The sequence below is a fragment of the Puma concolor genome, chromosome D2 (genome assembly GCF_028749965.1).
Source record: "Puma concolor isolate L17-30 chromosome D2, mPumCon1.1.hap2, whole genome shotgun sequence".
In the NCBI taxonomy this organism is placed as follows: domain Eukaryota; kingdom Metazoa; phylum Chordata; class Mammalia; order Carnivora; family Felidae; genus Puma; species Puma concolor.
In genome coordinates, this window is record NC_141677.1 from 60,381,143 (window position 1) to 60,406,863 (window position 25,721).

Below are 25,721 nucleotides of genomic sequence, written 5' to 3' on the forward strand. Positions count from 1 at the left end.
ATGCTTAACTGACTGAGCCACCCAGGCGCCCGTAAATTGGGCTTTTACGCCTTGCCCGTCCTCCTCCTGCCTGAGGCTTCATCTTTTCTAGAAACATGGCGTGTGTGTGTGCGCGCGCGCGCGGTCTGAGTGCACACAGAGGCAGGGATAAAATGTGATGGAGACAGAGCGGACAGAGGAGGGAAGAAAAGCCGGAGGAAAGCAGCCACAGGAACCTGCATTAAAGTAAATGCAGTTTATGAAGTTTATGCTTTCCTCCTAGGGAGAGCTGGATTCCATCCAACAGCCTCTCAGAGCCTGGCAAACAGCTCCTGAAGCAGAAAGTGCGGGCAGGAGCTCAAGCAAGCCAGTGACAGAGGGAGAGATGCGTGGACACATACACTCTTTCTCTCTCTCCTCCCCGTCCCCCCCACCTCTTCCGCCAGGTCTCCCTAGGCCACTGCAAAGTCTGGGACGGCAGGGTGGAGGTGGGGGTTGGTGGTTTGGTGGGAGTGACTCCAGGACCTTCACTTTCTTTCCCTCTCACTTCCCCAGCCCCCCACCTCATCTCCTTTGGTGGCGTGGCCAACCCAGACACATGGGCAACGTGGACACCTGGGTGGACTGGTGGTGTGGCAAGCTGGGCCGAGGGTAATGTGAGCAGTGTGGACCCTGGGGCAGCCGGCTGGTGGAAGCTGCCCCGGGTGAGGGACAGCGCAGTGAGGATGGTCTTGGGGTGGTAGGCGTGAGGCCTAAGTAGTAGAAAGGACCAGAACGTGGTCTCCCAGGGAGCTGCCTTTTTTTTCTGAGGCTGGGATTCATTTTTTCCGGTACCTTGGTCTAGGCCAACTGGTTACCTTGCCGCTACTGAAGACAGCTGCTGGAGTCTCTTAAGCAGAAACGATTAGCAACCGTATTTTTTCTGGGAATTCAGAGGAAACAAATGGTTGACAAGGTTAGGATACCCGCGTTCTCAGAGGGACTTACAAGCAAGGTGGGATAGCTGCCCTTCTAGACCTTTCTTTGTGTGCACAGGCACGCAGGTTCGTGTGTGCGTACGCTAATAATATGTAAGTGGGCCTTGACTTTAGAGGAAAGGGGAGTGTCCGGTAAGGCTGTCACTCGGCCCGGGTGGGGGCATGGCGCTCCCTTGCCCCTGTGCCTCATCTGGGGATGGGAAGTGGGGAGAAGAAGTCTGGCTCCCGCCTCTTCCTGGGAGCTCTGTGTCCCTGTTCAAGTTCTGCCAGGAGCTGGGACAGAGGAGGACAGCAGAGGTAGAGTCATCCGAAGGCAGGGCGTCCAGAGAAGAGTCAGAGGGAAAGTGTAGGGTGGGCAGAAATTGCTGATTGCGGAGGACGCTCTGGAAGCCAGGAGATGCCAGGCATGGAGGGAGGCAGAAACTGGCCAAGGATGGCTCTCGCCCTTTCTCTCCCCTTCTCTCCCCTTTCCCCTCCCTCCTTCCCTTATCCCTCCCCTCTTCCCGCCACACATCTTTATTGGTTCCGGTAATAGCGTTGATTTGCATGTCAGGCAAAGCCTTGCTATGAACACAAAAAGAAAACCCCAGCCGTGGCGGTGTGGCAGTGTCAGCTCTCGCTGTTGTTCGACAGTGTAAAATTAAATTAATAAAGCCCCCAACACAGGAAAACATAACAGGAAATTAATGGCCTTTACTGTCGCTCTGATGCAGTCATTTGCAACCCTGCTTTCCGCACCAAAGACTTCATAAATGCAAGCAGTTTCTCTAAACAAGCATACTTAGGGCGGCCTGGTATGTAATTTTTCGCCTTGCTTGTGTCCTTTGAGCTAACAAAGCCCCCTTCCCTCCCGGCTCCAGAGAGGTTTCTAACTGGTTCTGGCCCCAGCTGGAACCCAGCACCAGGCAGGAGGCCCCAGCCCCTCCCTGAGAGCCCACGTAGGGCTGAAGGAGGACACAGGTCCCACATAGACAGACCCTCTGCCAGCGCCCCCTCCCCACTGGCGGCCCGGGAGACTGGAGTCCCAGCCTCGGCCAGCCGGCCAGCAAAAAGACACAGTACATGCTCTCGGGCAGCAATGCTGATCACTCTGGGGAAGTCACCCAATCCCACCCAGTACTCACCCCTCCCCTTTCTCCGTGCATTTCAGTTGTCTGTCCACTACCTGTTTGCTCCCCTCCCATCACTGGCTCTGGCCTTCCCTTCCCTCCAGCTTCATCTCTAACTGCTTACCCTCCTCTACTTCATATACGAGTCGCACACACTCACGCTGGCTGTGCGTTGGCCGTGGGTGCCCACGCCCTTCTTTGCTACAGGTAACCCCGGGCTTCTGGGAGGAGCGAAGGGACCTCTTACTCAGAAGGGGGAAAGTAACCGAACTGGCAGAAATTCTCCGTGGAGTTCTAGGTCTCCCCCTTATCTCCCTCTTATCTACTGTTTGGTTACAAAATATAAGGGCCCTAAGTGATCATTCAGGCCATCCCTCTGTCCTTGGGCAAATTTCCTATAAACCATTTCAGAGGGCTGAGAGCCTATGGTTTTGCTTTGGTGTGTAAATAGTGGAATATTGACAAAACTTACACTTACTTCTTTGGGGAGCTGTGTATCAATGCGGGCCCAGGTGCCCGCTGTGTTGGGATGTATGAGAGGAACACGTAACGAGGACTTGGGTCTCCAGGAACGTACAATCTGCTGGGGGAGGCAAGGCTATCACACATCAGACAATAAGCTCTTAATTAAATGCTAAACCATGTGGCTGAGCATCCAATAGGAATCCGAGGAAGTGGCTAGAAGGGCAAGCAGGAGATGGGACTTGAGCCTGGGAGTGGCCAAGATGCAGACAGACTGTCTCCAGAGACCCCCTCCCGTGTGGAGGGGGGCCCAGTGGCTGTGCTGAGGGTGGTGACAAGGCAAAGCCTCAGATTCTTGAAGGTCATCTGGTCTTATCTGCCACTCACATAGGACTCTCCCTTCCAGCAGTTCTGCATGACAGGCCACTGCCCCTGCCTGGACATAGGACATAGATGGACGGTTGTCATTGTTAGCACCACTGCCTTTATACTGAGTCCCGGTAGTGTTGAGGGAAACACCTTGGAATCCGAATGTCTGGATGTGGGGTCTATCTCTACTCCTTGCTTGCTGTGGGACCTTTGGCTATTTACATAATCTCTCTGAATCTCAGTTTCCTCATCTTAAAATAGCGATGACAGTATTAACCCCTTATTAGAGTGGTGGTAAAGATCTCCCTCTGACACTCTCTCTTCTCTCCCTCCCTCCCACCCTTCCTTCCATTCGTTCCACCTGATTTGCTGAGTGCCTGGAAAAACACTGGGTTGAGCCCTGGGTGGATTTTAGTTTCCTGCAATTGAGGAAGGTTTTTCACCATCTTGGTTACCCACCTCTGAATTCATTCTTGACAGTCAAAGTCCCTCCTACGTGAACACTGAACTCTACAGACAGTCTAGCCAATGCCAAGATCAGTAGAACCATTGCCGCTCTCCATCTGGAGAGTCTGCGTCCATACGGTAGCCTGAGATTACATTCGATTTTTTAGCAGCTCTGTCACACTCAAGATCATATTGAGTTCGTGGTCAACTAAAACCTCGAGATCTTTTTCACATCAATTGCTATCAAGCCAGGTCTACCCCATTCTGCACTTGTATAATTGATTTTTTTAACCTAAACATAGGGCATTCCATTTATCCCTGTTGAATTTCATCTCGTTGGTTTGGGCTCTTAATTCCACCTGATTAAGTAAGATCACAAGGATGTCTTCTGTAGCATCATCCTAGTAGGGTTTTTTTTTTTACAAGAAGTATTGGCCTTTAAAATAAAGGAGAGGGTTAAGCAGCTGACTTGATGAGATCGAGCCCCGCATTGGGCTCCCCGCTGGGTGTGGCACCTGCTTAAGATTCTCTCTCTCCTAGTCTCTCTGCCTCTCTTTCTCTCTCTCCCTCAAAATAAATAAATAAACGTCAAAAAATAAAATAAAGGAGAGACAATGCCCCACCAGCGAAAACCTCCCTTCTGGTTGCAATAAACAAATGCTTTAGGTACGATTGAGCCCAGCGGCCATCAACCATTTCACTTTTCTTCATCTTGTCCATAAAATTAGGAAGGAGATTCTTTGTGAAATGTTTACATGCACAACATCCACAGCATTTTCTTAATCGATTAAAGAATGCAATTTAAGTTGGTGAACAGATCTATATATAAAACAGGGCAGGACTGGGGTGCCTGGGTGGCTCAGTCGGTTAAGTGTCCGACTTCGGCCCAGGTCATGATCTCACAGTTCATGAGTTCGAGCCCTGCATCAGGCTCTGTGCTGACAGCTTGGACCCTGGAGCCTGCTTCGGATTCTGTGTCTCCCTCTCTCTCTCTGCACCTCCCCAGCTCATGCTCGCACTCTGTCTCTGTCAAAAACAAATAGACTTAAAAAAGATTTTTTTTAAACAAGGCAGGACGATTTACAAAAGTAAATAGAATGCGGTTCTTGACTGCAGGAAGCTTCTAATCCAGTAGGGAGGTTAAGTGTGTACATCACAATACAAGCAGAATGTGATAGGGGCTATGATCAAGGCATAAAGCACTACGATGAATTGTTTCTTTAAAAAAGAAAGAGCGGTTGCTTCCAACCAGGGCAGTTCAGGAGGTTCTAGTGGGGTTTGCATTTGATATCTAATCACTGATATCTAATTAATGTGCCACAACTTCTCAGTGAGCGCATACAGGTCCCAGGGCATCCATGTTCCTTCCTGGTGCCCACAGATTAACTGTATAATAATTTCTCCTATAAGATTTCCGCACCCTGGCATTAAACTTATCAAAGCGTTATTTGCAGACACGTACCTTTCCCCCTTTTGCAGGGCAGATGGCATTGAGTTTTGTCACTGCTACGTCCTTCCATTATGACTTCTCAAGGATTATCAACAAAACATTTAGGATCCTACCTACTTTTCCCCCCAGGGTCCTGGTGCATGAATTATCTGGGTCTGGGAAAGTTAAGTCCATTGAAATTGTTAGGAGTGACCTGCCGGGCCCCCTCCTGACCTGGGCAACTCCTGCTGGTCCTGTTTTGAAGATTCTTTCTCTGAGGGAGAAGGCCAAGGCAAGCTGAGGGTCGAGAAGTTCTTCCTTGTCTCCCCCCCGCCTTTTTTTTCCCTCAGTATTACCTCCCTTTCCCAAGTACTGAGCCCTAAACCTGCCTTCCTTTTTGTTCTTTCTTCAAACATAGCTATTGAAGACCCTTTTTTGTTGTCTCAGCTTGTTCTGAGCTTTTGTCTTCCTGACAGGTTCATGCTACTCTCATATCCATCCTTGGTTATGGTCCCCTCCTCCCATCTGTTGTGTGTCCTTTTTAAGAGGGGAAAAAAATAACTTTCGTCTGATGATCAGTGCAATACATGCTCATTGTAAAATATTTGGAAGATAAAGTAAATTTTTACAAAATCGCCCATAATCTCCTCTCTGAGAGATAACCGCTCTTAAATTTGGTATAATCTTTATAGTCTTTTTTTTCTTCTGTGCATATATAATTTTTTATCAAAATTGGAATGATACTGTATATACAGCTTGTGTCTTGCTATTTTCACTTAACATTCCATAGGACCATTTTCACATATCATTAAATATTCTTTGAAAACATGATTTTTTAATGGCTGCATAATCTTCCACTGTTCGGTGTACATGTCCTTTTAAAATCTAGGCTCATCATATTTTAAAGCTTATCCGTGTGCAACAACAATGACTTTCCTTAAATGTCCTTCTCTTTCAAGCCCTCCCCCACTCCAACCCCCTTTGTTTTGTCGGGTTGATTATTTGAGCTGGTAGAGGCGGAATTTCATTTTTAGAGCACCCTGTCTTTATGGAATCATATTCCCTTGTAGAATCTCTTGCCATGGGATCGCACGACCATTCTTTCCCTCCACGTGTAACAGTTTGCTTTCCTCAAGTTGGATTCTGTCCAATGCCTCCTTCCTTTGCTACCGTCAAATCCAGACATGGTTGTTTTCTCCCCAGATTCCCATCACATCCTTTTGATCAGTTTTTGTTTCTTGGTCAGAATTAAGCGGCTTGGAATAGTGAAACTGAGAACCCCAGTCCCCATCCTAACAATGACTAGCTGTGTGACATGGGAAAATTACTCAATCTTTCTGAGCCTTTTTTTTTTTTTTTTGGATTTAAGAAGGAATCATATTCAATGATCTCCATAATAATTTACAGCTGTAAAATGCAATGACACCGAATCCAGAGCGGCAATTTCCTTTGTTGCTTCTTTCTTCTTCTAAAAGGTAAACTGTTGAGCGAGGCAAGCTAAGAATTTACCAGCCTTTACTTCTGGAATTCGGTTAGATGAATCAGTCAACATTTTTTTGTATCACCTCAGGCCCTATGCTAGGTTTACAAAGATTAAAAAAATGGGTTTCTGCCTTTCAAACAGTCACAGTTTAGTGAGGAAAAAACCCAAACCAAATAAATAACCATGATAGGGCACCTGGGTGGCTCAGTCAGTTGAACATCCAACTTTCGCTCAGGCCATTCAGGATCTCATACTTCGTGAGTTCGAGCACCACGTCGGGCTCACTGCTGTCCATGCAGAGCCCGCTTCAGGTCCTCTGTCCCCCTCTCTCTCTGCCCCTCCACCACTCGTGCTCTGTCTCTCTCAAAAACAAAGAAGCATTGAGAAAAATAACCATAATATAGATTCCGAATTTGGCTCTGCCACTAACTGGCCATAGTAGATAATTTGGGGCAAGTTACCTTTCTATCCCTTGGTTTCTCCACATTACGAGCTCAGCTGCCACTGGCTCATTGCCTGGGTTTGCTTCTGCCTCTTCCATCACTTGTTAGCTTCATAGCCTTAGGAAAATTCTGGAACCTGTGCATGTCCATTTCCTCACCTACAAAATGGGGATGATAGTAGAAGCTTCCTGCTTAAGTTCTGGTGCAAATTAAATGAGTTAATATATGTACAGTTATTAGATGAGCCCCTAATATATAGTAAGCACTTAATGTTAGTTGCTGTTAGTGTAAGGATTAAATCAGCGTATATATGTTACGCATCCTGTCTGCTACTGTAATAGAAACAGGATAGATTTCAGTTATTATTATTATTTCTACAATAGAGGTTTGGATAGATGGCTATTGGAACACAGAGGAAGAAGAAATTAATACTGCAGAGGGAGGAGCTAGCCACCCTGGTGTAATTTTAAGGAAGCTCAGTCCAGAAAAGCTCATGGGACTTGGACAAGGCCATGTAGCAGTGAGCGACAAAACCAGGATTTCAAACCAGATGTTACCCCTAGTCCAGCGTTATGTTAGGATGTCTAATGCAGGTTAGTGTCCCTAGAGGCACGCGGGCGCGAATGGGCACAGCAAGACTGAGGTTAGGCAGACCAGCCGGCCACCCCCACGTTCCTCCCTGCCATGAACTCACTGAGCGTTTAGAGGCTGAGCTTGGTCAAGGATAGCAGGTGGTTTGCCAGGACTAGAACGCTAGGCAGAAGCTAGTCTTGCTCCGAGCCTAAGCTTTGAGCCGTATTTCCAAGGGCTTCTTTGTGCTCTCTTCTTGAGCTTGGCTTGGCCAGGGCAGACCCACAGATTGTCCAGCTTAAGGATGGGAGGCAACGGGGCACGTCACCCCACATCTCCTTGGACACTGCTCCCGCCGGCACACTCTCCAAGCCTGGCCCTTGCAGCCCTTCCCAGCACAGGGCAGCCCTGTTCCTGCCAATTTCTCCTTTCCTCCAAGCTTCCCCTCTTCCTTCCATCTCCCCCGCCTCTTCCACCCTCCACTCCCCTTTCCTCCCCTTCCCTCTTCACTCCCTCACACTTCTCCCTCTCTTTCCCCCTATCCTCTGCCCTCCCTGTGGGTGGCACGAATCCCCGCTCTTTCCCTGGATGAAAGCGGCCCACTCCTCGCTGGGAACGGGCCGCCCTGCTGCATCCGCTGCATCCGCTGCATCCGTGGGAGGGCCTGGCGCCGCGTGGGGGTGGGGCCGGGGCCGCACCGGCGGCTGCCCTGAATGACAAGCGGGGATATTGATCGCATTCTGAACTCAGCCCAGCCGATAGAAGGTAATTAATGACTCCATTTGCCTCAGTACCGAGGAGAACAATTGAGTTTGAAACTGCAACAACTGGCAGCTGGGGGTGAACCCCTCAGAGGGGGAAGGTAGTGTTAGAGGAGCCAGGGAGGGGCGCAGAGGCCACTGGTCAGGGCGTTAGCCCAGAACCCCCACCCCAGCCACCGCTAGCCCCTGCTCCTCCCTTGCGCTCAGCCCCTAGGGGCCGAGGCCCATCACCCACCTTCCCACTTCCATGCCTTTCTCTTTTCTTCCTGTATCACTTTTCCCCCGCTCATTTTCTGTCTTGGGATGAAACAAGACTTCCTTTCCCCCAGATTGCTTCCTGTCAGCTGTACGATCTCGCACATCTCCCTCAGCTTGCTCCCTCATTTGTAAAACTGAACTAATGGTCTCTCTTTGGCAAGTGTTCTGTGGAAATTGGAGATAATGTGAGTAAAGCACTGGAGCCTGCCCAGTACATAGTTAGTGTCCGTAAATGATGGTGATGCTGATCTTTGACAAAGAAGGTAACTTTGGTGGCATAGAACTTTGGGGTTAGACATCCCCAAGTTCAAATCCAGGATAATGTTGAACAAATAAGTTTGCCTCGCATCTGAAGAATGAGAAGAAGAAGAAGTACGTTGTGAAGTTGGGTGGATTTAACGAGTGTATGTGAAAGCCCTAATATTGTCAGTTTCCCCACAGACAGGTAGATACGTGTATTTGGGCTCACAAAACTGCGGTTAGTATAGCTCTTTGCTAGACTTTAAAAGAATTCCTCTCAAAGGCCTGATTCCTACTTCTTGGGATTTGGGAGGTGACACTTGTTTGTCCCCCCCTTAATTCTGTAGACTTTGGTGAGCCTTGGGGCTTTCTGACCAAGGAAATGGCATGATTTCATTCTGTCTCTAATCATCACCCCACCCACCTTTTGGTCAGTGCACAAGAACTTCTCCTGTCCCTTGCGGTGACTACGTTGAGGACTCAGGTAGCATGTCTTCACACAAGGAGCACAGAACACTTCTGTTCCTAGCCCTTCTCCCTGCGACATGGTGTTCCCTGGCTTCCCTCCTGCCCAAGCTGCTGGGACCTCACTGGACAACACTATTCATGATTGGCCTAGCCTGGGGTCAGAGAGGTGGAAGGTAGGGCTCTGCCCTCAGGAAGCCCACAGTGGATGGGGAGTGACAAGGCTAAGTGAGCGAGGAGATCAGATCTTTTGCTGAAGAGTAAAAGATATTTTTATTAAAGATTCTAGAAGTGGTGCACGCTTGTTATACAAAGACCGGACAATATCGAAAAACTTAGGTGAAAAGAAGATAATTTGCTCCTGATCAGACGGTAACCATTGTCAACCATGTCAGCGGCTCTCCCTTCGGTCAAGATGACCTTTGGTTTTACAGTTGTCTTCATCCATGTGGGGACGGGGACGCCGTTGCTGGAGCCCACGCTCTGGATGCTGCAGCCCATTGCTGCCCCGTCCACAGCTGTGCTCAGAGCCCCTTCCCTGTGCCAGGCTCCCTGGTGGACATGCCCTTGAGCTAGCCACTTACCCTTATAGAAGCTATTCTTTGTTTACTCTGAGCCTGTTTCCTCACCAGTAAGGAAAAAAAAAAGAAAAAAAAAAAAAGGGACCATAATCCCTACCTGCCTTAGAGTGTAGTTAGGAAGCCCAGATAACCCAAGGTCTATGAAAGCTTTTTGTTAACTGCTCAGCAAATAGGAAGCAGTCAGAGGAGAAGACAATATGAGCCTTTGTTCCCCCGAAAGAATAATATACATCAGAGTTTTAGCTCAGCGGTTTGTTTAATTTAATTAATTAATTTATATCCGGCCTCGTTTCCAAAAGGACTTGTAGTAGCTTACTCTCCTTGACAACGCTCATGCTGTAGTGGACAAAATGCCCAGAATGGGCTCCAGTCCTGAGAGTCCTACTACCCAGTTGTGTGATCTGGGACTGGTCACCTGCCCCACGTCACCTCTCACCCCTTCTAGTTTTCCTTTCTGTAAAATGAGAATTTGGACCGAGTGTCCCCCTAATCATTCTGAAGTAGTCTGTGCTCAGCTAGCTCCGCCAGCTCACTGAAGGCCCCTCCTTCGGTGTAGGGAGGGTGCAAGGCAGAGAAGGCTGGGGCGGGGGGTGGGGGTGGCTAAGATCATGTCCCAGATGGAGTCAAGTGGTCCCCAGCTGAGCCCCTGGGTTTGGAACCTGGCCTGTGGAGTGAAATGACGTAGTGGGTAGGCTCTGGGCCAAGCAGACCTGAATTCAAATCCCGACTGTCATTTACCAGCGGTATAGCCTTGGATAAGCTACTTAACCTCTCCACCTCAGTTTCCCTCTCTGTCACATAGGTATCACGGTACTCCCCTCACAGGGTTGTTGGGAGGACTAAATGGCATGTAATAAGTTCTGAGTGTTGTGAGCAGCTAATGGATGGTGGCTGGGTAGGGGACAGCTGGAGAACAGGGCTGACTCCTCCACACGTGGAGACTGACTAGCACACGGTCCCTCCCTTGCTCTGGCAGGGTGCGGGGGGAGGTCTTACTAAACGTACAGCAACCACATTTTCCAACCTTAATCTAAAAAAAATGGACCGGCCGTGGGAAAGAATCCTAAAACTCAGAATTGCTCCACAAAGCCCAGGACATGTGGCCACTATACTCCAGCCCTCTTCTCGGAGCCCTGATAACAGGTTGGCTTTTGTCTTCAAGATAAAGGCTGAGGGCCTCCTCCCTTCATTTAGGGAAGGACTTCCCTGGAACCAATAGTCACCGTGGGCCGACAGACCCATTTTATCCCAACCTTGCTTTCTGTGACAGGGCCGTGGTATGGGATGTCCAATTTAGAGGCTGTCTCTGAGCCCTGTTCTCAAGCGAATTCCACTGCCTTCTTTGGATGGCAGTTGTGTAGCTCCGAGGTTAAGTTCGACTCTTAACTGGGAACACAGTGTTCTCTGTCCCTTGGCACTTAGGCGGGCAGGTGGTTTGCTGAGGGTGGTGCTCACCAGAGTGGGGGTGAGTGAAGGAGGGGCATAAGTCTACCCTGGGGCCTGCTGTGGATCTTCCCACATCCCTCTGATCGCTAGAGATACGCGGGACTTCCCTGATAGGTGACTGGGTGTTCTGAAGCGCCAAGCCAGTCCGATGGCCAGTTCAGACACCTCCGGCCAGGGCTTTGGCTTTGAATGTTACCCAGGGGAGCCTCGGTCATTCATTCAGTCACTCATCAACACCGACTCTGTGCCCACCTCTGTGCCTGGTGCCAGACCAACGGAGATGCATCAGGCATGGTCTCTGCCCACAGGGAACTCACAGCCTGGCACCTTGGCACAGGGGAGCGGTCGGTGTTGGGTCAGGAGTCTTCTTGGGGAAGAGTGCTATCTAAGTACTCACATATTTTCCCTCCCCACTCACTCGGAAACCTAGATCAAGACCCGCTTCTGCCTCCTCCTCTACTTTGGCCCAGCTCTGCCAGAGAGCCCTGCATGTCCGGGCCTAGAACTGGTGTCATAGCACGGTTCCAACCTCTCCTTGCTGTCACCTCTGAGAATCCACCCTTGGGAAGTTCCACCCTTGAGAAGCCCCACCCTGAGCGCTTTCTCCATCATCCTGAGGAGGTCCCTGCCAGCGGTCAACACTGACCCTGGTCAACGCTTCATTTTTCCATTCCTTTTCTATTCTCCCCTGTTCTCTTTTCATGCCTGCTCCTCTTCCTCTCCTCTCTTCTCTTTTCCCCTTCCTCACCCTACTGTCCGAACCCGCCCCCATCCAGGCCCTCCCTTAGCTGGATACCCAAGTGTACCATTCATGTGCCCTCCCCCAGCCAGCATTTCCCTAGGCTTCTGGCATGGGGAACTTCGGCCCTTTTTCCTCTCCCTCTGTCTGCCCTTTCTCCACCTCTGGGTTTCCTCCTTCCTGAGCTCTTCCTTCTTGGACCTCTGACCCCAGGCTTCTCCCCACCACCTTTCCTCACTTCCTTCCCGCACTTTCTCCTTGCCTTCGTCCCTCCCTTCCTTCTCCAGCTGAAGCAAGGGTGCCACCCCTCCTCTGGAGAGAGCCTGTGAGAGCTCCCTGTCCCCACCAAGGATGCCACTGCCCTCTCCCCGCCTGCAAGCCCCAACCCCCCACCTCCCAGAACTTTCTCTGTGCTCCTGCACCATTCATGATTACAGCCACCTTTCCTGACTCTTCAGGATCTTCCTTCTCCTCTGGGGCGTTTCCTCAAGCTTCCTGCAGCCTCTCTTGGGGTTGTTTCTCTGCAGCCTTTCATCATACCACCTTGCCTCCCTGATCCTCCAGCACCTTCTTTCTCTTCTTCTCCCACGCCCTTCCTCCTCTTGTTCTTCCCTTTGCCCGCCTCCCACTGCCACCTCTTCCAGTAGCAGGCTTCCCTTTGCCTCTCCTTCCTCCCTCCCCCTTCCATCGCTGCCTCTGTAACCTGTCTTATCACCAGGGCCTGAGTATACAAAAAAATAAATAAATAAAAAGGTCAGTGAGTGGAGGGAGCAGCAATAACCCCTAAAACAGTACTATCAGTGGAACATGATTGATCAATTGAATTCCATAGCGGCTGAAAAATGTGGGATTAAGTAGTGTATTATACGCACAATGAGTTGAGGCATGATGTTCATTTCAAGTTCATTTCGCCGGCCTCTACCACCAGATCAGGCAATCAATAGGGGCAGCAGATATCATATATCACCTCTCTGCGGGCTGGGGAGAGAGCACCATAATCTCTCGCAAATTTAGAGTGACAGATTTGTCAAGATCTGAAGGGCCCCTGAATAAATGAAGGAAAAGAGACTCCTCCAGCCAGTGACCTGAGGACAAAGCCTCAGTTCAGCCCCTACACACACACACGCGCGCGCACACACACACACACACACACACAAGGTTGAGCCAAGCCACACACAGGCATATACACAAATCCACACAGAGGCGTGATATGAGTCTTCCCACACATATGCACACACTCATGCACATCATGTGTGAGCACATGCTCGCAGACAAATGCACACTTTCCTTCCCAGGACCCATTTGGTGACACCGCAATAACCACACACAAAGACACCCGCTGCCTCCCTCGGCCCTGACAACAGGGCTTCCCAGAAAGGTAGGAGGACTCTAGCAAGAGAGAATTGGACACAATGGAACATGCAAATAGCTACGAGGGGGTGGAATTGGGATGATAGCACCTCCTCAAAAGAAAAACAGGCAGAGAAGAAACATGGGGCACATGAGCTCATGCTCCCCATGCAATCACACACACACACACACACACACACACACACACACATCCTTTGATAACGGTTCTTGCTCTGTCACTTACAAAGACACAGACACATATTTATCTGGATGTTTATACATGTACAAATACATATACACAAGGAATGCCCACACAAAAGGAAAAAATAAACATGCCACACCCTACCTCATATAACAGAGACACACACACTCTCCAAGACAGAACATCATTCCAGAGGCTTACACAGTAAAAAACACAACCACCAAGTTTTGTGTCCATAGGAATGTGAAGACATCGAAATACCGTGAAAGCTGTCCCTGTCTGTCCACCTCAGACTTGGTCCTGGTCTTCATTTCTCTCCCTTTCTTACACACACACACACACACACACACACACACACACACTTTCTTTGCTTTCCCACCTCCTGAGGAATAGAGTGGAGGAAAGGTAGCAGGTCCCATTTGGAAAGCAGACCCCCATGCTCCGTCTGGGAGGCCAGAAGAGAGGATGGCTGCAGGTGGAGGTTAATCAATATGTAATATTTTCTATGGTCTCCTGAATGATACTGTATGGTGTTACTGTATATAATGCAATATTGATTATATCATATCATATAATCACCTATAAACTGATATATATAACAGTCCCAGAGGAACACCCTGAGGCCTACAGCATGGGCTGGCCCCAGGCCCAAGGCTCCCCAGCAGGTCTTGGGCCGAGGGAAGCCGAGAAGTGGCCCTGCTGTGCCTGGGGGGGACCCAGCTTTGGGCTGGGGGGCTGCTGGATAGAGGTTCAGAGAGAGACAGAGAGCAGGCACTTAGCTCACTGCGTGCTCTGAAAACCCTAACAGACCTGATGCAAGGAGGTAGGGAGGGGTAGAAAGCCCCCACACATAGAAGAAAGCCCAGGCAGAGCAGGACATAGACAGAATTGGCCTGCAGCCCCAGGACGGGCACTAGTGTGGCACCACCATGGCCTTTTCTTCACTGAGTGAGTCTCAGCTCTCTGTGAGACCCGCAGGAGGAACTGGAGGGCAGAGGATGGCCTCTGATGTAGGCCTACTCAGAGTCCGGGTCAGGGACAGAGGCTGAGGCAGGCGGCCTGGGCACAAGAGCATCCACAAAGACCCTGTCTTTAGTCTCTGCCCAAGGCAGTGTGCCACTGCTCACGTGCCAGCCGCTGTCCTCCTGCTCTGGTCTGAGTCCTGGCCCAACGCAAGCAGAATGCCTCAGCTTGACTTTCAGAGCCCCTCCTCCCTCGGTGGTGAAGTTAATTACTTCACCCAGTCTCCATGTTACACTCAGCCTCGGAGATTTGATGATTTTCCACCCCTGGAGTCAGTGGAACTGAAATTCATCTCAGAGCCGAGTTCAATTCTCCACAGGCTCGGTAATGCTGGTCTGAGACACCCAGCTCCTCCCTCAGGCTGACCCAGGCCTGGGGACAGAAGGGGCTCAAGGGAGACATCCCCTAAGGAGACGATTCCTAGCAGCCCCCTGGCTCTACTTCTGCCCAGTTTTTCCCTCACTCCCACCCCCCCCCCCCCCCCCACACACACACACACTGGGACAACTTCCCTTTCTCTCCCCAGGTCCTTCAGAGGCTCTGGCTTCCTCAGCCAGATCTCAGAGGCATGGCCAGCCCCTGGGTCAGCTGCTCCAGCCTAGAAGCTGGGAGTAAGGGGTCCCGGCAGGGGTACAAAGCTCTGGGGGCCGAGCCAAGTGCCGGCCCCCCCGGGCCCACTGTACCTCCGCTGGCCTGTGCTGATGCCCCCAGTGTCCATGTGTCCTGCAGATGTGTCCGAGGGCTCAGTCCCCAATGGAGACTCCCAGAGTGGCGTGGACAGTTTGCGGAAGCACTTGCGAGCTGACACCTTCACCCAGCAGCAGCTGGAAGCTTTGGATCGGGTCTTTGAGCGTCCTTCCTACCCTGACGTCTTCCAGGCATCAGAGCACATCAAATCAGAACAGGTGAGGAAGGCGTTTTCTGCTTGCAGAAGCGCAAAGGAACAGGGCAGGACAAGGCCTCTGGACAGTGTGCGTCGCCAGCATCGCACGTGCTACATGTGTGTGCACCACGTGTGTGCTGTGTGAACACACACGAGGACGTAATGGTGGAGTTAAGAAAAACCATTCTGGTATAGGGCAGTTAGAAATGATGAGCTCTGGGTGCTAGGATGGTCTTGGGTAAGTCTTGCCCCCTTCAGAGCCTCAGTTTCCCCATCTGTAGAATGAAGGACTTGGGTAAGGTCTAATAGGTCCCTTCCAGCCCCGCTGTTCCGTGAGTCTGGCATAGAATACCCAGAAAATGTCCCCATGCCCCTGCCGTGTCCCTCGCCTAAATGGCCCGAAGGTCTTACAGAAAGTTTGTGCAAGCCTGGGGTGCTCTTCTCGCCCAGCGTCACGAGGAGAGCCCTCTGTGCCTGCCTCCTACTCCCCAGTGCAGCTGTCCGGTGTGACCCCAGATAGGCCAACGGCCCTCACACCCGGTACTCCCTCCAGATGCAGAACAGCCCAGCGTGGCTGCAGCCCGCAACACAGCGGCACGATGCACAACGCGGACATACGTCTCTGATTCCTCCCGTGTACCCATGTGCGCGTGTTCACCCACCACCACGGGCCCCTGCTCACTGTACTCAAAGCACGGCACCGAGAGCCGGAAGGGGCGCCTTTCCCAGGCCACAGCTCAGCACACATCCCGCACCTGCCTCCACCCACACATCCCTGTGGGCCCCCGGTGCACGCATGCAAAGATAGGAGCACACACCCATTCCTCCCACACCTACGGCCCAGGCCAGGCCCACAACCGCAGCCCAACACGGTCAGCCGGGCTTGCACGCGCACCCGCGCGGTGGCACAGCAGCGCCGCCCCGCGCGGCACAGTTCCTCCCTCGGACTCCGGCAGCTCCCAGCCACTCGCCTTTCTCTCCGCCCGTCCTTTTATCCCATAAGCTGTTTGTCTTCATAAAACAAAAATCAAAAGTCTTTTTAAGGTGCCCTGAGCCATAAACCAACAAAGGAGGAGCCGGCCGAGGCGGGCGGCTCGGTGCACCCTCCACGAGTCCCCGGCTGTATTACAATGAATAACCTTTATTTACTTTCATTAGACTATTAAACACCAGCACAGTCATTTTTCCCCCTGAAACTCGGAGCAGGGCCCATAAAGCAAATCCGAAGCCTAATTGAGTTCATTTTAATTTCTCTCCGATCACAGCGAATTACTCTGGTGATAAATCAGGGGGCAGCTTCACCCCCAGTAGAAGGCCTAATTTGCAGCTAATTACAAAACTGATTTCTACAGGAAGATCAATACGAGAAGGAATTGGAAATGACGAGGCAATCCCGTCCAGCCAGGGAGGGGAGGGGGCCCTCTGGGGGGGCCAGGAAGCGGAAGGGAAAAAAACGGACCCGAAAGAGCAGAAAATCAGTTTTAATTTAACGTAATATTAATCAGAGCAACTTTTCCTGCTTTGTGCAGGCTCCTGGGCTGCCCAGCTCTGGGGTCTGGCTTAGCGGTGGCTGCAATAAAAAGGCAATTACCCGAGTGTTTCGGGCAGGACACCCTTTCAGAGTCAATGACTGGCCCCCTCCCACCCTTCTGTTAGCCATGTGGACTCTCCCCCTCCCCAATTTCATACCCCAGTGCACAGGCAGAGAGCGAGGGGCCCGTGGGGCTGTCTTTGTTTGTTTTTTAAAAAGGGGGCGCCAGCACCCGAGCAGCTAGCCCAGCGGCACCAGGCCAGAGGCCCCGCTAGGCCCTTCCCCCAGCCCCTGCCTCTGCCATCACTGCACGGTTCGCCCTCCTCCCCAGGACTCCAGGGGGGACCTGAAAGCACCCCTTGCCTCGCAGCAGGGGGAACCCAACTGCTACACTCCACCCTTGGGGCTTCTTAGGCAGGGGACGCTGTGGCAATTGGAAGGATGCTGGGATAACCGCCAACAGCGTATACCTCCAGCTACGCCGAGTCCGGTCTCCCCCCCACCCACACAAAACTCTCCATCATCCGCCGAGCCCGCCCCTCCCTCTCTCCCCTCCCTCTGCCCGGCCATCTCCTTCCACCCCATCTGGGAAGGCTCCCTGTTCCTCCTCCCCATCTGCACACTGAGCCCTTTCTCCGCATGTGTGCATCAATAGAGAGCTGTCGCTTTTCTCTCTTCTCCCAGGGGAACGAGTACTCCCTCCCAGCCCTGACCCCTGGGCTTGATGAAGTCAAGTCGAGTCTATCTGCATCCACCAACCCCGAGCTGGGCAGCAACGTGTCAGGCACGCAGACATACCCCGTGGTGACCGGTAAGGAGGCTTCCGGGAGGGTGGGGGCGCTGCTTGCAGTGGGGGCACCTCAGCCGGTGCCATCTGGGCCCAGCGTGACAAGGGGCCCCCTGGCATGATATCTGCAGAGAGAGCGAGCCTCCGAAAACCAGGGTGCTTCCTGAACAGATGTGTGCAGATGTGGCGAGACAGAGTTGTGGTCAGGGTCTCTGCCTGGAAAGGTCGAAGCGAGGAGGGGGCTACTGCTGGTCCCTTCTGCCCGTCCTCCTGGCTCTCCTTTTGCCTTTTTCTCTGGCCTCCACCGAGGCACCCAGAGTTATTAGCCTCTTGCTAGGACATGTGCAGAAGAACGCGGAGGCCGGGCTGGGGAGAATGGAGCATGAGGCCCAGGGTCCAGCCTCCATACTCCCATGTCTCCAAGTATGCCTTCCTCTACCCCCCGGGAAGCCGGGTTAGCTGTGTGGCTTTGGGCTTCGTGGCATATGGCATCCAGCTCTGTGGTTACAGATAAGCACGGTTCTTCCAGCCCTCCGTCCGCTTCCCGGAGAAATCACAGAGACTGAGGCTTGATTTCAAGGCAGGGTCAGGCCTGTCGCACAGTCAAACGCAGGGGGAGCGGGCATTTGTCCAGCCGCTCTCGTGGGTTAGGAGCGGCAGAGGCAGCTCGCGGGAAGAAGGCCGGAGTGTGGTGCCGCGCAGGGCCAGCCGATGCCGCTCTAGGCCGCCGGGCTGCAGGCTGTGGAAGGCGCCTGGCACTGTGGAAGGCTTTCCGGGCCAGGGAAGTGCCCAAGTGGGAGAAACACACATTGAGGTGTTATTAAAATTCACCTAATTATTCTGGAGACACTAAAGCCAATGTGCCGTTTGTTCCTTGGGAGACAGAATGATTGAGAAGGGTCTCAGTGGGGATTGGGAGACACTGAGGCGTTACCTGCCGAGCGAGGCAGGCGGAGGCGGCCCGGGGACCTGGCAGCCAGCGTCACAGCCAGCGGCAAAGACAGGGAACAGGCCCTGTTCTGACTTGGAGCCCATCTGAGCAGGGCTCAGGCCTGAGATGGGCTGTGAGTGGCCACACGGCCTCCAACTAGAGTCTGGGGAGGGCCCTGCCATGAGCTCTCGCAGCTTCTCCTCCAGAGGTGTCCTGGTACAACTGTTTCTGGCCCGGACAGGGTGGAGCTCTTTGGCTAGGCAATCAGAGACTGTTCTGGAAGTGTCAGAGAACTGGATGGGGCTTTCGGGAGTGACAGGTGGGTGGGTCAGGACACTGCCTGTTATCAACTGGGCCTCAACTCAAGCCCTCCTTAGCCAACGTGGAAGCCCTCTGAGCCACTGGGGGTTCTGACCCAAGGCAGAGCAATGGTGCAGGCCGGGCCACCTTTCCGGTCTGCTGAGAGTTTCAGTGGCCACTTCCCAAAGGTGGTCCACCCCAGGCAGCTGACAAAAGAGAGTCCAAGAGACTCGTCTCTAATCCCAGCTGTGCTTCTCTGTGCCTGGGGCCACAGTCCAGAAGGCAGAGGCTCCCTGGGGTGGAGAGATGGACCTTCGGGTAGGGTTCCTGCTGCAGGAGAACTCAGGCTGGTGCAGAGAAGTGCCTCCACCTTGAGCATCCCCCGCCCGCCTTCCTGCCCGCCCCCCCCCCCCCCCATGGCCCTGGAACGGTCCCAGCTCAGCCTGGGAACATCTCCGGCTGATCCATCTGGATCCAAGTGTGAGAAAAGTTCATTTCAGACCCAGCTTGACATTCCCAGGTGGCAAGTTAGCACTAACATCTCAATCTGTATGCGACATTTCAATCAAGCGAGGAGTAACAAAAGCAGAACCATTAACATTCGGAGCTGTTCACCAGTGGTAATGACGGGAAACTCGCTCAGAAACTGGAAATTACCAAAAAGAGGGAAGTGTGTGGAGAGGTGGGGGAGGGGAGATGGGAGGAGGTGGGGGCAGGGAATGATTTTTCCAGACTTAGGCCAAGATCCAATGTTTGGATTAATGGTGCCATTACCCGAGAAAGGGCTTCAGATTATGCTCATTCTTAAAATGTTTTTGCTGGCAATTAAACGGCTGCAGTTATTGATCTTTGTTGATTTTATGTCCTCCTAATTTGCATAATCTATTAAAGATGAATGATTCACGATGTGTTTATTATGGGGACAAACAGAAATTGCTAGAGGTACTATCAAGGTGAGAAACGGGGCAGTGCCCAGAGACTTCATGCGCCGGCTCAGGAGCAGGTCCAGCATGGTGGCCTTCGGGCCAGGACTTTGTGGGGAGCAGTGAGCAGCGATGCAAGGAGAACAGACACGAGAGAGGTGGACTTGGGCTGTGTTCTTCTAGAAGGATCTTGGCATCTGTGACAACTTCAAGCCCAGCTGGGATACGGGAGAGGCTTTTGGTGTATTTGTGGAAATTCCCCTCGGAGAGTCTTAAAAAGCTTATTTGGTTGGAGAATATGAAGGGCTTGGGTGGAGAAAGAAAAGGGGAGGCTCGTTCTGGCCAGGCATGTGCTAAAGGGGAGGGAGCAGGGAGGTCATCCGTGCCCACAGCCTGGCTTGGGCGTGCTAAGGTGTTCAAGGAACCCTCTTCATCCCCGCCGTGCCTCAGGCACCCAGCTCGCCTTCCTCCCCGGGGGACAGGCAGCTGAGGCTATAAACCTTCAGGTGTGAGCCCTGAGGAAACCGGCCCAGCAAGGCCCTAGCCCAACCTGAAGAGCCGACCTTATTGATATTCCTGCCACCTCCTGGCACTGGAGGCTGATTTCAAACTTCACCAGCCACTTGATACAGCTGTTCCACAAGGTCAGGACTGAGAGGAGAGAGGAGCCTTGGCTATTGTGTGGAGGGGAGAGTGGGGCCCAGTGGGCCAGGACACAGCTAATCACATTGCAAGCAAGGGTGGCTGCCAGCGACTGGGGCCTGGCCTGATAGCCTCCCCTCCCCACCTTCCATCTTGGAACCAAGGAGAGAGACCGATTTTTCTGGGTAGTGTTTGCAAGTTCTGCCGAGATTTTAATTTCACTGCATCACAACTCAGCAAGCTGCCAAGTCAAGCTGGTTATTTAAATTTATCACCCACTTTCCCTTCCGCCGCTGGGCTGCTCTAGCTCAGCGGCGTCTCTTCTCTCCAGCCCACTGCTCTAGGCTGCTGGTCTGGAACGGAGCCGAGCGTCTCCGAAGTGATAAGGAAAAAGGGACCAGCTAGATGAGAGAGTGGGTTGGGGGTACTCTGGCCCCAGGCTTCCTCAGGTTGGCTGGCTGATGGCTGGTGCCTTCTATCACTTCTCACCCTTCCAAAGGACTCCATAGGGGGCCGCCATCGACCCCTCAGTAGTCCCAGGGACCTCTAGGTCAGGACTTCAGTGAGGACTCTGGCTCCAACTGCGTGCCTGCCGATGCCTTCAAATCTCCCACCACTGGTAGGAAACAGCCCTTCTTCCCCCGCTAGCCCCACCCCAACCTCTCCCTTCCTGTGTCTGTCCAGGTCTCTAGCCATAGAGGAGCATGAGGGGACACTGGCAACAATGTTGATCTGAGAGAAGATGAGTACTAGTTTCGGGATCTCCCGAGTCCCTTGGAGACGCGCCTGAGCATTGAGAGAGTCCCTTGACCTGGCGAAAGTCCACCCTGAAGGGGAGAGCAGGTTCCCCACCCTGGAGGCCAAACGGAGCGAGTCAGGGATGGTTCGGCGGCTCTCCGTGCTTACCCTGGCCTCCCAGGAACCCAGCGGCCCCTGGACTTGATGCACAAGTGGGCTTCACTGGCCTCTAGTGGGCATCAGCACCAAGCACCAGGAGAGATGCACGCGAGCGTAATCCTTGCCGCCCTCCTTTTAGTCCCAGAGAGGTAATGGGGGAATGAGGCCAATGTCCAGAAACCAGACAGGCTGCACTCACCAAAACACCGCTGGGTAAAATGTAACAACAAGAATTGTTAATACACAGACAAGTCTCACTCTGTGGCACCAGACGTAGAGGGAAACTCAAAGCCCGGGCGATCTGTGAGAGACTGAGGGTATCGCACTGGAGGTGGACCCTAACTGGGGGACGTTGGGGTTGTAACACACCAGAGAGGAGCCATGACCTTGGGTCCAAAAGAAGCAGGACGCTAGAACTGAGCATTACCCCGCATAAAGCCAGGGACAGAGCAGGACAACACTGTCCGTGAAAGGGAGACACATAAACGTATCCCAGTGGGTCCAGGGAAGCAAGCAAGGGGGAAAAATGGTCTCCATGAAAAATGGCACCCTGAAGCCTGACCCTGGTACAAGAGTTCAAGTTTATACCCGAGAGTGTGACAGGAACTCCCCAGCCAATAGCTGGCATGAAAATGTGTCTAGAATAGTGACCCACTCAGAAACCCCAGCAGGGACGAGGGCAGACCTTCTCTGTAGGGGCAGTCCCCAACCTCGGGCACCTGGGACTCCGCCACTGAAGTTGAGCTTGCTACAAAAAAAACAAAAAACAAAAAAAAACCCCACATACTTCATGTGAATACAAGCTATCGTGAGGGAGAGTTAGCAGAAGCAATCAAAAGGAAGATTACTCTCCCCAAGAACGGGACATGGTAGAGCAGTCCAAAAGCATCTATAAAATAAACATGTTTTAGTCTTAAAAAGATAAAAGTTAAGTATCAGTTTTGTGTTTGTTACAGATCTAGATATCACATCCCCCTCCCCGCCACTGCTCAGCCAATCGTCAGGTAATAAAAATCAGAAAGGACAAAGGCTGAAGACCGCACCTATAGCGCATGGTTTTGAGGTCCAGGCGCCATGGAAAGAGCTGCTTCTCCAAACTCCCAGATCAAAGGGTCAGCAGAGAATCTTCCCTTTTCTTTGGAAAAAAATGTCTGAACTTTGGAAAGCTAGGGATGAGGAAAATACATTCCTCCTCAGTGAGAAGAAGAGCCTTGTTAGCTTCCCTACCCTGGCAGTGGGGGGGAGAAGGGGGTCTTATTCCAAGAGTTTGGGAGAAACTTCTCGTGATGCCTTAAGACTGCAGCTCTGAAGGAATCTATAGCTAAGACCCAGGAGGAGATGTGGATGCTGCTCAAGGCGGGGGAGAGAGGGAGCAGAAGATTCTCCTGGAAGCTGGTAAATTTGAGCAGAGGTGGGGGGAGGTCAATAAGGCAGAGGTCAAAGCTGGAAAGCAGGGCTGACTGCCCCCCCCCCCCCCAGGTCCTGGAGGCCTGTGCGGACAGTGCAGGCTCAGCTTCTGAAAAAGGGTTGTGGGCTCTCAGAAGCTCAGACCCCCTGCCCACATCTGGGATGGTGAGCGAAGCGGCTTTTTAGCCGATAGAAGTGTGGGTCCTGGGAAACCCTCCTCCTCCTACCGGGGAGTCCTGAGGACCTCCAGAAACTGCCTCTTTCCTGTAGTTAACAACCCCCTTCCAATGCAACTGCACTTCCCTCCATAAAACAAACAGCTTAGCTCTTGGCCAGCCCCTCCGGGGGAGGAGAGGGCAATAAAGGCTGAGAAATGTTTCTAAAGGAAGCTGGGAGTCTCCTAGCCTTGTCTGTCAGCTCAAAGACCCTGATTAGCTAGAGGAATTTAGGGCACAGACATCAGAGTTCCTCTCCAACCTTGAAAGATGGGCGCTAGGGTAACTTCTGACATACAGCAAGTCAGAGCCCTTTGCTGAGGAGGCCAAACCAGACCAGAGGGCTTCTGCACAGCACCCACGGGCCCTGGACTCTTCATTTAGGCTGAGAAGGCCCAACAGTATGAAGCTAGCCTCCTCCAGACATCCCTGAGGCCTCCGGCTACATCCCCAAGGACCTCCAGGCCTTAGACCTCAGCTCTGATTTAATTATGGGGGCATTTCCATAGCAATGAGACATTGACAGATAATGCGGGTGCCCTGGGCCTGCAGCTTAGGGAGTCATTGAATCAGGGCTCTGCCCCTTCCTCCTTTATCCAGTTCACCTCTAAAGGGAAAGGATACTGAAAAGAAGGGGCATCAATCCACTCTAGGACTGGGAGAGTGAGATCAAATTGGAGCAGAATAAAAGCTGTACCACCCCAATTTTCATCCTCAATCCACATCCCATGTCTGTGCCTACCAGCCATCCCAGTGGCGATGGGCTGCCCATCCCAGCAGGGTGCCTTGGACAGAAGCACAGCGGGGTGCAGGGTGGGCTGCTAATGGAGTTGCAGAGGGGAGGAGAGTCATGGGGAATATGAAGACAGTATGAAAGGCTCCAGGGTATTTTAACAAAGATGCAGTACTATGGTCATACCTTGGGCCTTCCTCTTGACTTCTCCCTTCGTCTCTTCCTTCCATCCAAGAGACCCAAAGTCTGAGCACCCCAGATGGATTGTGCTTTATCCTCCACAGCAAGGGTTCGCTGACCCATGTAGAGACCAGGGAGAGGGGCCAGGTTTTTTTTTTTTAAATGTTTTTATTTATTTTTGATAGAGAGAGTACTAGCAGGGGAGGGGCAGAGAGAGAGAGAGGGAGACACAGAATCCAGAGCAGGCTCCAGGCTCTGAGCTGTCAGCACAGAGCCCGACGCGGGGCTCGAACTCACAGACCTTGAGATCATGACCTGAGCCGAAGTCCGACGCTTAACCGACTGAGCCACCCAGGCACCCCAGGAGGGGCCAGTTTTAATATGAATTCAAAATATTTTTAAGAAATCAATGACCTTTATTCCAAGTGCATATAGTAGCCAACTCAGGCTAACAAAGAGTTGCCTAATAGAAAGCACTGGGCACTATCTTCATGATTAGCTGGGTTAGAGAGGACCTTTCAGCTGTCATAGATGTTTAGAGATGCATGGGGGGGGTCCCAAAGGACAATTCCCCAAAAGGGGGCTCCCCTGCCACTGAGCTTGTTCATTATTTGGCCCTTTCTAAGAAGAAAAGTTTGGCTAAGTAAAAGTAAAATCAGTCAACTTAATCTTTTCTGAATAACCAGAAATTCTAAATGGTGGTATCCTGATGAATATTCCAGGTATGCTTTGGGACCAAGGGCTCAGAAATGTCCTGGTGGGCTCAAAGCCACCTAGGTAAGACCTGAAAGCCTGTTTCCCCCAGAGAGCCAGCCACCCCCCAAGGTGACAGGAAACACCCCCCCTTATTCCCCCTCCCCCCCCCCCCCCCCCCCCCGCCACACACACTCACACACCTGGCCCAGGGTGATCAGAATCTTTCCTTCCCCCACTATTAGCCTCAGGACAAACAAGCCAGTACTTTTTCACCCCTGAGCTTTGGGAGGCAAGCCTTGCCACTATTGTTACTTCTGAGAGGGCTTTGCTCCCTTCAGCCTGGAATCCTCTCCTCTCCTCCCCCGTGGCGGCTGGGCTGCTAGGCAGGGAGGGAGGAAGTCTGCGGCCCGCTCCAAGAGCAGCCTAATGCTCCAGCAGCTTAAGTGGCCGTTTTCCTTGGGATTAGGGTTTCACTTACACAGAGCGCCTGAAAAACGCTGCGCTTTCGGAAGGATTAGAGCTGACAATTCAGTGGTCTCAGAGAACAAAATAAAGCCGGAGAGGAACTGGGAGACCTGGAGTATCGGGAGACTGTGCAAACAGGCTTAACCTCTGCCCACCCAGCACGAGGGTCTCTCGTGCTCTTGAGCCCATCCGTGAGCCTGGGCCCGCCTCCGGGGGGTGGGGGGCGGCGGTGCGCCAGCACCTGCCCAACTCCTGGTCTCCACTTGGGATTTGCTAAAGGAGCCAGAGAAGGCAGCTTGGGGAAGTGAGGGAGGAGAGGGCTGGGATGTCTTCCCCTCTCTCTGAGCCTCAGTTTCCTTCTCTGTAAGGTAAGGGGGTTGGACTAGGAGATAGCCAGATTCTCTTTCAGGCCTTTGAAAATGTGATTCTCCCGAACACTCCCTAGCCTTATCCCAGGATCCTGAGGCTGTAGCTCCATCCATGGTCCAGCTGAGTTAAAGGGAAGCCACCTCTTGGGGGGCTCAGATGAGGGCAGTGAGTGTGCTGGAAGGGGAAGGGGTGGGGACGGCATGGCTGGTGTATCCAGCTGGTTGGCTGTCTGGGCGCAGACCCCCCCCCCCACCCTGAGCCCACACAGATCTGGGCGGGGTCCCTGCCCAGGACACCACAGGGACTAAAGGTCCAGCTGTCAGTGGGAAGCAAGATCAGCTAGGAGAGCAGCCACCTGAGCTGCGGGCACAGCCCCCTCTGCTGGAACCCAGAGTAGGCAGGGCTCAGGATGAAGAGCTCTGGGGCCAG

General features: G+C 52.4%; 1 protein-coding gene across 7 annotated transcripts in view; it reads left to right on the plus strand.

Annotated features, from left to right (window-relative positions):
* PAX2 (paired box 2) overlaps positions 1–25,721 on the plus strand; it is an 88,520-nt gene that overhangs the window by 53,616 nt on the left and 9,183 nt on the right. For all 7 annotated transcript variants that reach the window (XM_086680653.1, XM_086680654.1, XM_086680655.1 and 4 more), the window contains 2 exons: positions 15,063–15,238; positions 17,432–17,558. In XM_086680653.1, coding sequence (XP_086536779.1) covers positions 15,063–15,238; positions 17,432–17,558 — 303 coding nt within the window. The remainder of the gene's footprint in view (positions 1–15,062; positions 15,239–17,431; positions 17,559–25,721) is intronic.